At 41.8% G+C, this 17378-nt stretch overlaps 1 protein-coding gene across 4 annotated transcripts in view; it reads right to left on the bottom strand.

Annotated features, from left to right (window-relative positions):
- BARD1 (BRCA1 associated RING domain 1) overlaps positions 1-16941 on the bottom strand; it is a 52921-nt gene extending 35980 nt beyond the window's left edge. For all 4 annotated transcript variants that reach the window (XM_053983121.1, XM_053983122.1, XM_053983123.1 and 1 more), the window contains exons 1-4: positions 16738-16941; positions 16587-16643; positions 12757-12902; positions 5197-6197 (exon numbers count right to left, since the gene is read on the bottom strand). In XM_053983121.1, the coding sequence (XP_053839096.1) occupies positions 5197-6197; positions 12757-12902; positions 16587-16643; positions 16738-16892 (1359 nt within the window). In that variant the 5' untranslated portion in view covers positions 16893-16941. The remainder of the gene's footprint in view (positions 1-5196; positions 6198-12756; positions 12903-16586; positions 16644-16737) is intronic.
- Positions 16942-17378: the final 437 nt, after the last annotated feature.

Here is a 17378-nt window from a genome sequence, read left to right as displayed (position 1 = left end):
CAGAATCATTTTGGTTGGAAAAGACCTGTAAGATCATCAAATGCAACCATAGGTGTCTCTGCCATTTTGCCTGGATCTTCCAGAGGCTGATACCAGATTTAGATGGCAAGTCAAGCTAAATAACTGTGATCCAAGAGTAAAAAAGTGGCTTTTTTTTTTTTTTTTACATTGGCCACTTCTACCAAAGCTGATGGAATTACTAACATTTATAAGCTAATAAATGCTTTGCTAAACTCTAAACAAGAAACAGTAAGGACCATGGTGGTGCAAATCCCAGACACAAATATGTCAATTCCCCTCTACAAGAGACCAGAAGAAACGACACCTATTACTATGGAATGACTAATTCCAACATGCTGCATAAAGATGTGCTTTGACTAATGCTGAAATTAATTTTGCACAGTTAGCTCCTTGAGTATATTTGATGCAGCAGGAAAATCACCAGTTTGCACCAAGAAGCCATAACCAGGGAACATAAGGAAGACCCTCTTAGCAGTCTGAAGCAACATAGGGGAAATGTTAAGTGGAGATACTTCTTCCTCAGAAAGGGAGAACAAGGCAAACACCAGGTAGAAAAATGCTCCTACTATTAAGAATTCACAGGCAGGTGTTTATTTTGAAATCTAATTATCAATGAAGGATTACATCCAGCTCTTGAAGAGGCAGGAGCTGCTGCAGAATGCAGAATTATCCGTTCGGAACAAACGAAGCTCAGGACATTTCACGCTCATAACAAAGCTCAGCTGTAGTGACAAGGCAGTAAAGCCACGCGTTTGCTGTTCCTCGGCACCGCAGCTCCCGGAGCTGGGAAACCGGAGAAGCAGGAAAGGCACTGGGGCCATCTGTCGGCAGAGCTGGAGCCGGCACTAGATTAGACACAGAGGAGCATTTACGGGGCTTTAGCACTTCCTCTCCCCAAGGAGAATTCCGTTCCTGCAGCCACAGTTGGCATAAGACCAGAAAACCATCTCTACTTGGCTTACACAAGGTTGTTGGAGGTTTTTTATCCTTTTCCCTCAAGTCCTGAATTTAATACATGTGGTTAAGAACTGCAAGTGTCCTTTTAGTCCTATTTTACAGGGTTTTTTTTCCATTTTGCCCTTTACAACTTCCATTAATCAAGGTGTTTTTCACCGAAAAGTCAGATTACTAAATAAATGAAAACATATCCTACCAGAAAACATATTCTACCAATCAATGAGAGAGATCCAATGAATTAGGACAATACATGAAGATGAAGCTAAAAAGCTGTACTCCTTCAACCAAATATTTCTTCTTTTATTTACAAATTTAATCAAGCAACTTCAATCTTTAGGTCAAACAAATGAACCAAAAACACCCCTTTTCAAACATAATGCCATTTTCTTGTTTAAGCTCTGGGGGAACTATTTACAACTCCTAAATGGTCAAGGAGGACAAATATGAATGAAAAAGCTTATAGGAATTGTCAACTCTTTCCAGGATGCGACAAAATTCTCACCTCAAAATCATCCAAATGAATTCCCTACACAGCAGACCTTTCCCTAATAACAAACATACAAGAAGCTATGCTTAACCTTTTATTAAAGAGAAAGCATGCAAGAAGTTACCCAGCCTCAGAAAGAAGACCAGCAACAACCAAGCATTATCGAAAAAGAAACGGTAATTTGTTTCCAGGCTTCCAAATCAGCACTTGGGAAGATGAATTGCTTTGACTCAGGGCCAGTTTCCATATTCTCAAGTCCTGCATGTAAAACCACTGCACTATTTCATATTTGCCTTGACCTCCTCTCTCCAGGAGGGGAGATGTTCTTCTGTGACCCATCTCTCAACCACAACACACACGGATTCAGTACCAAAAGCTGACACCTGAAAACAAGACTGAAAAGCCATCCTGATGTTTGCCATCAGATGCTCACAAAACCACAACATCTTCTCTGCTCTCCTTCCTGATGTGTTGCCAACTGGTAACAAAGCAATAAAAGGAGCACTCTCACAGGCCCAGAAGGAATTATCTCACAGTTATTTTACTGTGTTAATTGTAATGACCATGAAGAGTCCAGCACAGCAGGCTAGCCATGGGTGAAGCCGTTCTGTGAGCCCTCCTGAGAGTGGCAAGGAGGGAAAGCTGTCATGAGCTGGCAAAACTAAAGGGTCCCTGGAAGAGGAGGTAACCAAAACTGACCAAATACACCACCTCTCTCTTCAAACTCAGTAGATGCTCTGCACAGAGGCAAATTCTTCTTTCCTCAGAGGAGGGACAACTCCTTATTTCCTTCTAACTTGAAGGATCACAAGCCTTCTCCCAGCTATTTCCCATCCACTCCTTGTAACAGTGTGGCTGCTGCCAAGGTCCCCTGTTACCCTCTTGTGTTGCAGTTCACTGTCCCTCTCCCTGGAATCCATAGTGGCATAATTTGCCCCATCCCTTCCCTCAGCAAAGCAGGAGAAGCACAGGCACCACCCAGACCTGAAATGCAGTGCCAAGGAACTGGGGGGTTCCTCTCTCCACAGCACGTTTAGGACTCTGCACTAACTCGTTAAGTGGCGCTGTGCTGTGATTTAATTGTCATGGAAAAGCTGGTCCTGGGAACAACTTGTTCTCCTACTGTAAAAGAATTCCCACGTGGAAGGGCTGTGATGGGACAACTTCCCATTAGTTTAGAATATTCAGAGTTGAACAGGTCACATTTTGCATGTTAACTAATTGGGATTTTCCCTTTTAATGACTGTGAAGATAAATGTGACGGCTGGTTGCTACAGGAAGAGTCACATTTATTTTCATTTATTAGTTTAACTCAACATTAAGTTCATCCACATTAGAACCTTTCTTCAGAACCATTTTGATTTCAGTGCAATAATAGCTACTACTAGTAGTAGTAAATGGGGACAATCCTTCAGAATCATTATAAACAGCACAACACTCATACTTTTCATGCCTGCTAACATTGTTTATGATCTTTTTTAAATAAGAAAAAAGGGATAATTCAATTAACTTTAATTAAATTCTGGGTATTAGACTCTAACTGCTAATGAAAATAATACAGATTTGTTTTTATAATTAATGAAGTTCCAGAGAATTAGACTTCATTTTAGGAGAGGGTGGCAGCTACAAGTCAGTTTCCCTTTACACACATGGAAGAACATTATTGGCTGTGTAAACAACAAGAAAAAAATTACCCATAAAACAAAACCAGAAGAGAAATGCTTCTTTCAGAAAAAAAAAAAAAAATCATAACTAATTTAAAGGAAAAAAACCTACCAGCAACAAAATCCAAACCAACAAATCTAAACCCCACACTGAAAATACACAAAGAGGATAAAGCCTGCTATTTTCAAGACCAGTTTGACAAAATACTTTTATCAGTTCATACAGGGTTCCTGCAAGTTAAAAGACAATAACCAAGGGATCACTTCCCTCGTGTTATTTTAGTTCCTTTTCAAAGCAAACTTTGGGATCACCCTGAAGCCGTACCTAACTACACAAGCCTTTGCTAATGAGCACCTCAATGAATATGGAGCTGCTGGATAAAAACCACAGCAGAACTAATGAGGAACAGAAGCCATTTCCCACTTTAGCTCAATAATTATAAACATCAAAAGACAACACCAAAAGGAACTCACACACAGGACTGAAAAAGCCCATCCCACTGCCCACACTCCAGCTGGAAGTCAGCTTTTTTTTGGCTGTACCAATGCCAGCAAGGAGTGCCAGCAACACCACTAAACTTCAATAATCAAAACATGTTTATCCTTTTTGTCTATGGCATGAACTGCTTAATTTTTCATTTATCATCAAAATGCTTTGCAATGAAACCTTACTGGCATATCACCAATATGCCAGTACTCCAAGTCTCAACAAGCTGCAGGGATGCTGTTTTCTTAGATTAAATACCTGTGTTCCAAAGAAGCATCAGGCATATTGCTGGAAACCATACCTGTGTGAAAACTTGTCAGGGCAAATCCATTTTTTTCAGAACCAGTCAGTCATGACTGCATTCATTACAAATTCCCAGAAAATCACAGAAGGGTAATTTGTAAACAGTGTTTTAATAAAGAGGAATATGCAGAACTTATGACAAGAGGTGACAGGAGATCTCTCCTTCAAAGCTCTTGAGTCCTGTGAGGACAGTGTTTCATTTTCTCCCCCCTAATTCCATATTAATGACATCAAATACAAGATTTGAACTCGACTCAGCTCAGCTGACACTTCCATTTAAAAAGGTCTCGTGCAGCAGGAGTGGCTTATTAGAATGCCTTTGAAAGAGGACAGAGTTATTTATCAAGAACAGCCTCTGTCTCACCAGACAGAAGTGCTGTATAAATGTCAGGTGCTTATAGAGGAATCAATTCTTCTAGTATATGCAGTTTATTAACCACATGGCATTTGTATTTTATGATTTAGCACAAAGTACATTTAGATTGCCAGACTACAAACTCTTTTAAATGACCTCTCGGAAGGGGGCTGCCGTGAGTGCAACTCATGAGTGGGACATCTCTTACCAGCTCTTACAAAGTAATGGGCAAGGACAGCCCCTGCAAAGAGCAAAGCCATGAAGTTCTACCACACCAGGAACTGGTTAAGATATTATGAGTGATAGCTGTCATTCCAAGAATAATACTGATCTTACATAAAACTGAGGACACCCCAATTCTGTCCCTTCCCTCCAGAGCATAGGGCTCAGCATGGGAATCACAGGATGCAGCACTTCATTCCCCTTGAGTCAACACTTGCATCAGGTGGTGGATCTCAACACTTATATAACAGTTAACTAATGTTTCACAGAGTTATCTTTATGTCCATAACTCAGATCTTGTCCTGGCTGAGTTACCAGCTCAGACTGAACTGATCACAGTCACTCAGTAAGATCTGAGATATTTCCTAAACTCCTTGTGACAAATTAGAGACGGCTTTCTGGCACACAAGGCCAAAACATTTAAATGCTTATCACTTCCTAGAACTCACAGGTGTAACTGACACTGTAATGCTTTGAGTTTCCAAGTACAATCATCTCTGATCATTCCAAGTAATTTCTTTATGAAATCTGAGAATCAGGTTGGAAACTTCCAAATAAACCTAGAAGAAAAAGATCACAAAATGAGATTTCCCTCCCTGAAATAGGATGTCCTGAAGTAACTGGTTTCCAGAATATTTTTAAAACAACATTGTCTTTTTAAACCTCTGCTGAAAGCTGAATTAGAAGATGATGGTCCTACCTTGATGGAAGCAACATGAAGCAAAGTCTCTCCCTTGTAATTTCTTCTGGCAATTGTGTTGACACCAGGGGATTTCAACACAGAAGGACTGAGTGGTGTTGCTGAGTAGTGTTGACTGCAAGTCTTAGAAGTGGATGGGGTAGAGGGAGATTCTGAAAGTGAAGGACTGTTAATCGCTTGAAGGGCTGCAGATCTTCTTGTCTTCATTCCAGTGTCAGTGAGTTTGGATGCAGAGGAAGAAATCTGGACTGGTGTCTGGTTAGTGGCTGGGGAGATGGGGGAGCCCTGCAGTGACTCCTCTAAGCCATCAGCCGGCCTGCCTGACTTCCCAGGAATGCCCTTCTCACTTCTCCTTGCTCTTTTAGACTGAGGAGTACCCTGAAGTCTGGATTGCTCCCTTCCACGTTTCAAAGGCGTAACTTCATTTGCTATTGACAACAATGCCTCTGCAGCACTATTTTTTCCCTTGCTATCTCGTGCAGCGCACACAACCTCACTGTTATCTTTCTTCTCTGGGGATTCCACCTGTGGTAGAACTTCCACATCTTCTGTATTATTGCTGGAGTCAGCTTCCTTTACAGACTCCTGCTGAGGTCTTTCTTCAGGACTCTCTGGTTCCTGCGTGCACAGCACTACTGGTTGACTGCAGATGGTCACACACTTTTCCTTGAGAGTCTTCTCCTTGGCTCTTTTCTGCTCAGGTTTCTCTAAGCTCCACTCTTTGTTAATGTCTGCTAGATGTTTCTTCTTCATCTTCTTAATCTGTCTTTGAGTTGGTCTTTTTGTTGGCTTGGAGGGCTTTTCGTGAAGAGGGGAAGGAAAGAAATCATAAACTGAAGATGTGTCTTGACCAACGTCATTGCTTTTAGTCCCAGCCTGACTCCTGTTCACGACACATCGAATCTTCCTGCTTCTTGGGCTGAACCACATTTTTATCTGTTCCTTCTTGCTCTTTTTTTCCAACTCTGAGTCAATTGGTGTGGATGTATCCTCTGCTGAATCTAAGTGCATGAGGAAAGGGTAAAAATAATTATGGAGTACTCTTCAGAACCTCACAAAGCAAAAAAAAAAGATCATAACAGCAACTGCAAGAATTGATGAAGTGTTACTAAATACAATCTATGAGTGCCTTCATTTCTTCTGAGAAGACACATGCAGTGGCTTTAAAAGCCCTGGCAAGACCAGGAGCTCAGAGACCCCAGTGCAGCGACAGCTGTCCATCAGGCAAGTGAGCATCCTGGCAAAGAAATCCCTTCAGCAGTCTGGGTTCACAGCACAGCAAAGTTCTGACCAGGTCAGAAAAGGACAGGAGTTGGTTTTCTCACCAAGTTTTCCTTGGAAATAGGTTTAATGAAGAGGCATGTGCATACCCAAAAGAGCACAGAAACTATTTTCTAAAGAGATATTACAGTTCATCCAAAGCTGAAAAGGAAAAATAGCTGTAAGCAAGCAAAAACAATATCCTTATAAAAATGTCAAACATTCCTGAGAAATTTTGACTGATTCCACAGATATAGCAGATGAACCAGAGGAATATATATAGAAAATCTGTAAGCAATTGTGTCCTGTCATTTGATCCTTTACCCCTGGGTAGTAAATAATTTCAAGGAAGCCAAGCGCTTTGATGATCTCAAACACATGCAGTGGAGCAATTTTATAACTCACATCATACAGCACATTACAAATCAATGACCAGGATGATGAAGGAATATCCTGTACTCCCAGCACATGAAATAACAGTTGAGAACGAGGACTGAGGACATAAATACTATCTTCAATGGCTTAAGAATAAATTAAGAAGTATAAAGTGACCTCAAAGTTAAACACCAATTTCATTTGACAGGTTTTTTTGACACAAAAGAACCACAGCAGATTTTTTACCAATTCCTTCATTCTGAACTGGTGTTATTTTAGGTTATTTGGACAAGTCCTCCAAAGTATATGCACAACTCATTCCTCCTGTTGCCTCAGACTTCAGGGACTACCACCAACAAAAGTCTTGGTGATTTATAGCAATCAAACACTAAACCAACATGAATTTTGTTGTTTTTTTTTTTCTGAAGCAGCACTAAGACCAGGATTAGAAGGGAGTGGAGGGTTTTAAGCATTCTTGAAATAAACAATACAAAGTCTCAATTATTAAAAGTGACAGACACTCACTGCAACAATCTATCACTTTCACTTCAGTGCATTAAGTTTCTGTGGCTAATTTATTATCTCCATACTTCCTCTTCTATTTTTGGTGTTAGTAACTACAGCCAGTTTTTCACAGCAAGCTGGGATAAACTCATAGCAGTGAACACACTGGCTCCAATCCCTTAGTCACAAAAACGTGGATTTGAAACTCCACTTAAAAGAGAACCGTGTAGCTAATAATTCAACACTAAAACAGACATTCACAGTTGTCTTTTAAAGCAATATTGTAAAGTTAAGTTTCCTTAATCTTGATTTCAATTACCCTACTTACCCCTCAAATTAAATCCTGTTACTTATTAGATTTAGCTAGAGGAATATGTAAGCCATCAGACCAAAAGTGTCATTAAGAATACAGCTTGAGGCTAGTTAATCAATCATTTAGGCATCTAAAGATAATCATCAAGTACAGAACTGCAGCTATTTGGTTTTCCTCTAAGGCTGGGCTTGGTGCAAACAAGAAAAAAAGCACTGAAATTGAGACTGAAATCTCAGAACTAGCTAGCCTTGAGAGCATATCCAATCTCATTCTGACAATAACATCTAAAAAAAGGAAGAGCTTGATTGCAAACAGATGCAAAATATAAAACTCAAGTTACTATTTACTCATCTTGCCTTCAGTGTTTACACAAACTAGCAGCTCTCCTTGTAAAATATTTGCCTTGCTAAAACTATCCGTCATCCCCGAGTAAAGAGAAAGAATAAAATCAGCTTGCAGAAGTAATTTGTGCAACAATTCTACGATGGCCAGAATTCTTTTTGATGTGTATAGCACAGCAAGACTTTAAAGTCCAAGTGACAAATTCAATCAAAGGCACTGTCCTTCAGAAGTATGATCTAAAGCAGCAGAACACAATGAAGCATTTACACTGGATGTACCACTTCTGGCAGCAGGAAAGTCTGTGAAAAATCCACCACAAGGCTTCCTGAACTGATCTGTTCATTCCTGGTTGCGCAGCAGGGATTTACTAGTCAGGTTATTAAAAACCTGCTGAAAATACAACATGCCAAATAAATACTTGCCCAGGAGTGCTTTTCCTCACCTGCAATGACTTGAGGTGTAACAGGGTATGCTGCGTGTTCTAGAACAGGGAGGCACTCATGGGACATGATTAAATGATGCCCATATCCTGACAAAATACTCACCCCATCCAGAGGCCAGCCCTGCACACCCAGGGGAGGAAACTGCATTTTCTGGTTTTTCTTAGACTCTGCTACCCCCCCTGGATTTCCAAAGTGTACAAGGTAAGGAGCCCAACCAACTTGGATAAATGGCCAATCTACCTTCCCTGAAAATCAAATCTTTTGATGGACCGAGAGCTGCAAGAGGGAGAAATAAAGAGGGGAGATCCAGAGCCAAGAAGCTGAAAGGAAGTTCTTATGATTTAATAAGTAAATGTTAATTTATATAAAGAGGGTATTATCTGGTGGCTAAGTTCATTCAGTTAAAATACCTTCAGAGTAAATTGCTCACAATAAAATCAATCCCAATGAATTCTCTGCTGTCTCTGAGTCTGAAGCCAGAGCTTGGATCTCAACAGGATTGAAAAAAATTACTATCATGATTTTGATTTGTCTTTTTAATACATAAGTGTCCTCACAAAAACTTTCAGAGAGGCATTTAGACAAGGTAAATCAGTAGAGCATTCCTTACTAATCCTAGATTTTAAGCATCTGCAATAGCATAAAGAGCATCCACAATAACAGTATTAGAATCAGCCTATAATAAATGCAGTAAATTCAGTCTCTATTACCTATTAAACGTAACAGTCTACACAATGTAGTAACTGAATTATTTCTAAATTAGAGTTATTTGCACATAATAAGCCCAGGTTTCCCAACGCTGACATTTAATAGAGTTGAATTTCTTAAGTGTTGAAAGGGTTGAGAGTACACAAAAATACCAGGAGATAGTCAGTGCCTTGCAACTAGAGCTCCATCTCCAAGTTCTGCTGTAGTGCAATAGCAGGCTAGTGCAAGGGAAAAAAAAAGGAGCAATTAGAAAATGTGGTTTAGCTGTCATTAATCTGCATCAAAGGAATATAATGATGCACATTGTGTGCCTTTCAAATTATTCTCTATTACGGGTTTCAGAACAGAAGTTGAGAAATCTCTTTGACAAACTAGTCCCTTATTAAAAATCAAAGGGAAGAGCTTTGGTACCATCTGTGCAACATTAGTGCCTTCACTAAAGAGTGATTATTTTGCAAGTTAAGTATTCAACACCGAAGGGGAAAGGGAGAAATTCCAGCTATTCAAAACTCAATCTTTAGATGTTATGAAAAATGTCACAGCAGCAATGAAATGCAATGTAATCTGTTACACCAGGAGTTCCACATCCAGTTAATGTAAAATAAAGTCATGATACTGTAAAGGCTGATTGATGTGGCTGACTGTCCACCAGCACCAGCTTGGGAAGCTTTGACCAACTCTTGCAAGGTGTAGCTCTGCATGAGAAGAGGGGGGGAAGGCTTTCGGTTTGATTTATAAGAGTGAAGCAGATTGCTACAAAGAATAAGGTAAAATCAACTATAAATGGTTGGTGATGGTTCTGAAAATTTACAGCAATCTCTTATTTTTAAAGAACATTACACAGAAAACTCTAAATCAACAAACCTAGTGTTTTACATACACTATGCCCATGATTCCACAAGTCCTCAGGGATTACCCGCCCATGGAGCCCATCATCCCACCAGTGTCAGTTCCCTAGATGTCTTTTGACACTGCAACATTAGAGCTAAAGAGTTTGAGTGCAGACATCCTATCTGTGGTGCCTGCCAGCCAGCTTCCTTTTTCCTTTAGGAAGGTACAGCCCAGGGCAGCCAAAAAGGCACCTCTCCTCATCTTGCCATAGACTAAGCATAGAAAACCTCTAACAAGTGAATTAATTTGGAGGCTCAGCATTTCCTAGCTATAGCTTAGATTTTCCACCCATAATTTGCATTTTCCAGCCAGTTTCAGGTTTGTTTGTCAATTCATCTTCAGTCACCCCAGGAGTGTCATTTGCTACGTTTCCCTCTAATTTAAAAGGGAAGTATTAGCTGTTTTGTGCAGTCTTTCCTGAATTATGTGCTGCTGCTGCCTCTTACAATGCACATGCTGTTTGGCAGAAGCTATTTTTATCCCAATGGAATACAAAGTGAGATCCCTCTCATGTCTACTGTGGAACCTCAGGGTACAGGGATTTTTGTATTTGAAATATTCAGTGTGAGCTTAACCCTATCCTTTTCAGTCACAGCAGTTCCATGTTTTTTTTTAAAAGAAACACACACAACTTACTGCATGCACTAGCTCTGTCAGAGACAAAAAAATTACTAGGAGGATGCACTTCAAAATTTCAATGTCAACAAGAATCTCCAACAATATTTAAAAGAAGCCACAACTGCCTCAAAACAAGGCACACACAGCAAATATGCAAAAGGGACATAAAACAACTATATGGAAATATTTTTTTTTCAACTGCTTCTCTTCCTTTCCTGCACTGAAAGATTGATTTTTTCGGTCTATTTCCTTTACTGGAACATAAAGTACAATTTCTGACTTTCTAACACAGAAGAGAAGAAAATATTGTTGGCAGAAGTACAGTGCTGTAAGAACACGAAAGCAAGTCCTTAACTAGAGAAGAGAACCCATGATTCTCCAAACTCAAACATATTTCTCTTTGGTTACATTAAGTTCAAGGCAGAACTTAATGTATCCAGACATCAATGGGAGGTGAGGGATTTGCCAGAGATGAGGGACAAAACATCCTGAAGAGCTTGCTCTCAAAATCTCTAAAGCTACAATATCCTGTGATTTTCAACCATATATTTTTTCCCCCTCCAAGATATAACTGGTTGTTCTTAGAGGTGTGCTCATTTACTTATGAATTCAAGCCATTCCTGACAGTGAACTGCTACCAGCTCAGGAGGATTTTCTCAGTATCACACATCCAAAAGGCCACTGTGCTAATCCTTAGCATACGGCAAAGATTACAAGTGACAGAAAGGCATCTCCCAAATCATTTCATGTAAGACATTCTTGTAAACTCTATTTTGTGTCTGTTTTTAAGTCAGAACAAGGAATGATAAAAAGAACCTCGTTTAGTTCTGTGGCCTAGCCACACCACACAGACTTCATTTTATAAGAACTATGGGATTAAATGTGCTATCCAATTTTTAGTACAGTTAAACATCAGACCAACTTTTAAGAGTTCATCCATCTCTAAGAGTTCTCCAAAACATCTAAACAGTATCAATAATGCTACCATGTTGTATTTTAAATGCTTTATTTATAGCATCACTAATAGTTCCTCTCAGAATGATCCTCTTCCAAGTGTGCTTTTAAAAGTCTTCATCACTTAAAATGTTTCCCTGAAATCCTATTTAAGCCATCATCTGTTTTCTATGCTCCAGAAAATTTAATCACCATAGGATTTTATACCTATATAAAATGTATTCCTTTACACTTGGACACTGACTTCAAGCCTCATCACTTAAAATCCATTTTGGTGTCAATAAAGAGCTATTCCATAAATGAATGAAGGTGCTGATGGGATTAGACATAGAAAAAGAATCTTTAACTTAGACAAACATATTGTGAAGCAACAATGAAGGAAGAATTATCTATTCTGTATCTGACAACTAAATGAATGTTTTCTAAAACTTGGTATTACATAAATGCTCCTCTCTGGGCTTGCAGAAGAAACACACAATCACCTGTGTTTATTTCACTACAGTTTTTCCTACTTTGACAAACAGCCTAAAATTTGATAGAGATTAATTCCCAGAGTACGTTCTCTGCAAACTCCTAGCACAGTCAGCAATGACAAAACTTCACTGCAGCAGATTAGCTGATTGTTAGGGATCAGAAAAAAAATGAGTTAAGACTTGCTTCTTTCCCCTTTTTAGGCAAAGAACATAGATCATTTTTCCCATGTGCAAAAACCCTGAACTGAAAATTACTGGGACAGCAGGCACGACTCAGTGCACAGAAACCCAGAGGGAGAAGACAAGCATTAATTCTTTAATAGGGCCCCCCTAACACAGTGCAGAACTTTACACGCTGGGGCTCCCATAAGATATGACAACCTGTGCCCCTGCTTTGTGCCACGTGACTCAGCAATCTCTCCCACTTTCATCTAATTTTGGAAAACGGATTCTAATGAATTATGGACTAACCCGCTCACGCGGATTTCTTAGTAAAATAGATTCAAAGAACGAGCAATCCATACAGACAGTTCTCTTCAAATCAAATTTTCCAAACATGATTTGGAACAGCCTCTCAGAATTTTAAGCAGGGCTGCACTGCTCATTCCCTGTAAAGCTTTGTGAGATGAAACAGGGTGGCCTGGACTCTGCAGCCACCAGGGAGCCGGGTGAGTCTCACCTGAGGCGCTGGTGCTCAGGAGCTGCCGCAGCTTGCTGCAGAGCTGGATCATGTTATCCAGCTGCCGGTTGATCTGTGCGTCCTGCACCCAGGCTGGCATGTGGCACACAGGGCACTCAGTGCCAACACAGTCACCCACGCAGGACCTGAAAGGCAAAGGGAAAGCCCATTACCCAGTGGAAATTACCTACTGCATGTGCCATCAACCACTTCACAGCCCAGTGAGAATCCCTTATTTTAGCACTGACAAACCGCCGTAGGAAAGCCCACACGAGTTAGTCACAAACACAAGACAGGACATATTTATCATGGCAAGTGACAAGCTGAACATAAAATTAAGCAACCCACTTCCAAAGCCTTGTCAGGACACTCATGAAAAACACAGTGCCTCACAAGCTGACCCAAATTTTCAAAAGCTCCACTGCTGTTTGACTAATAACAATTAGGCTTCACTGTTAAAACTACAATTTCCATCTGCTATTCTGCAGCCTTCAATTTTTAAATAAGTGCCAGAAAGGCAACCCATAGTAAACTACAATTTCCACTTTTTCCTAGTTAAAATTTGCTTGATGCTGTGAAAAAATTTCACCTGTGTGAACATTTCTCTGTATGAAATCCCATGAGGATCTCCAGGTGCTCAGAGTATTTCATCACTGCTCTCTTTCACAGCATTTATGTCAGATGATCATGGTGGGATAGGTGGGGAAACAGATGTACTCAATAATACTACTCTCCCCAAATCAGGCTAAAATCTTGTTTTCTTTTGATTAGGCCAGTGAGAAGACCTTATGATTTGTCATCTGAACTGCAACATTCAAGGGCCATTTACATCTCATCTCCCGTGTATCCTATTAAATAGAGGTTATAGTTCCACTCAGCCAAAACTGAATCAATTTGAACAGTCTCAGTTACCTGACCACTACTCATGGAAAAATTGCTGCTAGGTATGTTTTGTGCTTTAAACAGGCAGAGACCCTTGTGGCTGAGGCACTTCTGTGTTTGGCAGACTGAAGCACAGCTCTTGGCTCCAGCATATCCTAAATGACACTTGACAAATCCCTTGGAGTAAAGGGAAGGGGAAGGGCTAACCAGGTCTCCTTCTCTTAAGGAAGCTGCCCTCAGGCTTCCCATCCCTGTAAAGGAAATGCAGAACTATTTTCATACTACAACATCTCTTAATTACTTGCAGCTGTTGGGGTTTTGTAGTCAACTGGTAATGACTACAGGTAACCTAGCACAGCTACCCCAACAAAACGGCAGAAACTGATCTTCATAAATAGCCCTGTCCATGACAAAACCATGGTGAGGGAGAGCCGGTTGTTTTATGTGCGACCTGAGTACTGCAGTTCATTAATTTCAGATTTTTCACTCCATATTTCAGGAGCCAGCTCCAACCATTCGCCTCCAGTCCTCCCCAGGTGTGTTAATAAATGTCTGTCCTCAGCAGTGGACCAGAATCAGCTCTCAACACTTAAACGTGACAGAAATCAATCTTAACAGACTCTAAACCCGGCTGAACTTAAATGTAACAGAACTTCAACTTAACAGAACATAAACCTAACATCACGTAAATGTTACAAAACTAAAGTCAGAGTTGAGAGTGCTCCTTTATAAGTTCCATACAGAATAGAATTTAACTCCTTTCGACTCCAGGGTAACAAAAAAGGTACTGGAAATTTGTCTTTCAACAGTTAAACGTCAATGGCCAATATGCAGGCAAAGAACTGAGTCCTAACTGAAACAGCAGCAACCTGGACTTACTGGAGAGATTATAAAGGTGTGGCAAATACATTGTAATGTATTGTAATTTTATGTAATTTAGTTTTGAGAATAGTTCATAGTAGCTGCAAATATCATTTGCTTTAAAGAAATGAATCTGAATTTCCTTAGGTTTATTTTAAAAACTAGCCACTGCCCAAGACTCAGTCATCAAAGGACAGATTAAATTGCTGCTAAAAGGTCAGGCACACATGAGAGAAAAGATTAGGCACAACAGTAACTCAGATAATAGCAAATAAACTCCTTTTTCTGGAGCAAGAAATAGCTGCTAATGAGTGCTTAAGATTCCTGTTAGCTGTTCTTTCCAGCCTCATCAATACAAACTGCATTGTCCTCTTGATGTTTGGAAAATTCTTTAGAAACCCCACAGAACTATAACTAACAGTGGGTGATTTAAATCTATCACTTAGAATACACAGGGGTTATCCAAAATAAAACCACAAGGCCTTAGATGCCCAACAGCTGAACAATTAAATTTATTAAACCACATGCTCATGTTTATAAAAACTTTTTACAAGTTTCTGGGGGTTATTTTACAAAATAATCTGTAGACAAGTTATATAAATGAAATAAATAATTTAAATAATTCCTTCAAAGAGCATAATCACAGAATGATTCCGGTTGGGAGGGACCCTAAAGCCTATCTCATTCCACCCCCTGCCATGAGCAAGGACACCTTCCACTATCCCAGGTTGCTCCAAGCCCTGTCCAACCGGGCCTTGGACACTGCCAGGGATGGGGCAGCCACAGCTTCTCTGGGCAACCTGTGCCAGGGCATCACCGCCCTCACAGGGAAGAATTTCTTCCTAATATTCAGTGTAAACCTGCTCTCTTTCAGTGTGAAGCCAATCCCCCCTGACGTGTCCCTATGTGCTCTTGTAAAAGGTCCCTCTTCAAGAATCTTCTACAGCAATTAATAGCCACAGCTGGGAAGGAACACGTGTCTGGAGAGAAATTAATCACCTGTGCACATTTTAGTACATGCATACCGGGGGGAAGAGATGCTGGAAGCATCTCATAATCAGTTACTCCTTAAAAAGACAGTAAATATTCTACTTCTATTTTACCTTTCAGGCCTTTGACACTGTAAACTCCTATTAGAAAAGTGCAGCTGAAATAGGGAGTGGATACACATCCATGAGGGAGGGTTTCTCCAGCTTTTACTGGCATACTGACTATAGATTAACAGGACATAAAGCTGAGTATCTATGCTGGTTTACAAGTAGAGGTTAGACAGTATCTTTCTTCTTCACCCTAACAAAGGTAGGATTTTATCAGACTGCTTACACCTGTGCTGTGCAGAGAAACTCTTTAAGAGTCACAGCAGACCCTTTAACTCCGTGTGTTTGCATGTACATGCCATGAGGAGCAGTGACACACAGGGTGGCCAAAAGGTTCCCCCAGCTCACCCAGAGAGTTCTGGGGCACAAACATTTCAGCTTCTGCCTGTATTAACAATGCAGTGAGTTGTCCCACAACAGGTGATGTGACCACCACCACCAACACCTCAGGAGTGCCTTGCTGGCAGAATGTTTCTAATTTAAGTCAGTTTTTTGAAGCACTCAGATTATTTGACCAACTCTAAGCACAGGTAAGCCTGCCAACGTGTTTGGATGCGTGTGAAAACAGCAACAGGCACAGAGGCAGAACTGAAGGAGCAAAGTCTTGGTAGAAGGCCAAACCAACAACGAGCACTGCCCAGCCCTCTGGTGGCAGAGGAAAACCCCCTTGGGAAACAGGAAACACCTTCCCAAACTGCTTTTTTCTTTATGTGGGGAGAAAGAGGAAGGAGTTGAGGATGATGCGAACTGCAGGTTGATTTGGAATTCTACCCCACTACAAGCAGACAATTCCCTCCACCACACTGACAGTTCCCTTCACACCTGGCCAACATCCTGAAGCCTAAACCAGCACTCCGGCATGGGACCCACAGCGGAACAGCAGCTCCCGCTCTCCTCTCCCCCTCAGCTCCTCGGAAGGGCCAGAAGGCCCCAGCAGTGCCCACCTCCCTGCCCCTTCTCCACAGCACGGCGGCGAGCCCCGGTACTTACAGGCAGAAGACGTGCTCGCACTGCCCCAGGGACACGGGCTCCCGCAGGACACCGGCGCTGTGGGCAGAGCAAGGAGAAACGCGGCACTTTTAACACACACGACAGGAGCCGTGGGGGAAAACGGGGAAGGGGGAAGGAGGACATCCATTACCAGCGGGAGCAGCTCAGTGCGCTCTCCAGCCGCCCCAGCGCGGCGCGGGTGTGGGACCAGGGGGGCCCGGGCGGCGCCATGGAGAGGGCGGCGGGGCGGAGGGGGCTGCCTGGGGCCGGCTGGTTGCCCGAGCGTCCGCGCAGCGCCTCCCTCATCGCTTCCCTCACAGCGGCTCCCTCATCAGCTCCCACCTCAGCCCTTCCTTCCCTCAGCGCTTCCCGCCGCCGCTCCGAATCCCCCGCCCGCCGCCACTGCGCAGGCGCGCGGGCCGCCCTCAGCGTTTCCCGCGCGCCGGGAGCGGGGCGGGGCCGCCCGTGAGGGGAGCGCCGGGGAAATGGCGGGCTGGGAGAAGTTCAGGGCGTGATCCAGCGGCGCTGGGTCGGTTAGGGTGTGGCAGGAAAATTGGGTGCTAAGTGTCTTCACGTGCGACTCCGCGGGTGGGAGTCTGCAGTAATTACAAGGAAAATAGACTGTTAATGTCTTCAGGAACGACTAGGTCTGAAAGAACGGCTTGACAGTCGGGAGGAAAAATGGGTCTTTTTGCCTCTACGAACATCAAGCTGCGCAAGTTTGTTACAGGACTCAGACAGTTTAAACTTCTGAACTTCAGGGTAGTAGGAGAAATGGGTTCCCACAAGTCT

This window comes from Vidua macroura, chromosome 7, assembly GCF_024509145.1.
Source record: "Vidua macroura isolate BioBank_ID:100142 chromosome 7, ASM2450914v1, whole genome shotgun sequence".
In the NCBI taxonomy this organism is placed as follows: Eukaryota; Metazoa; Chordata; class Aves; order Passeriformes; family Viduidae; genus Vidua; species Vidua macroura.
The sequence above is the reverse complement of the archived record's forward strand: the minus strand, read 5'-3'. Positions and strand labels throughout refer to the sequence as shown.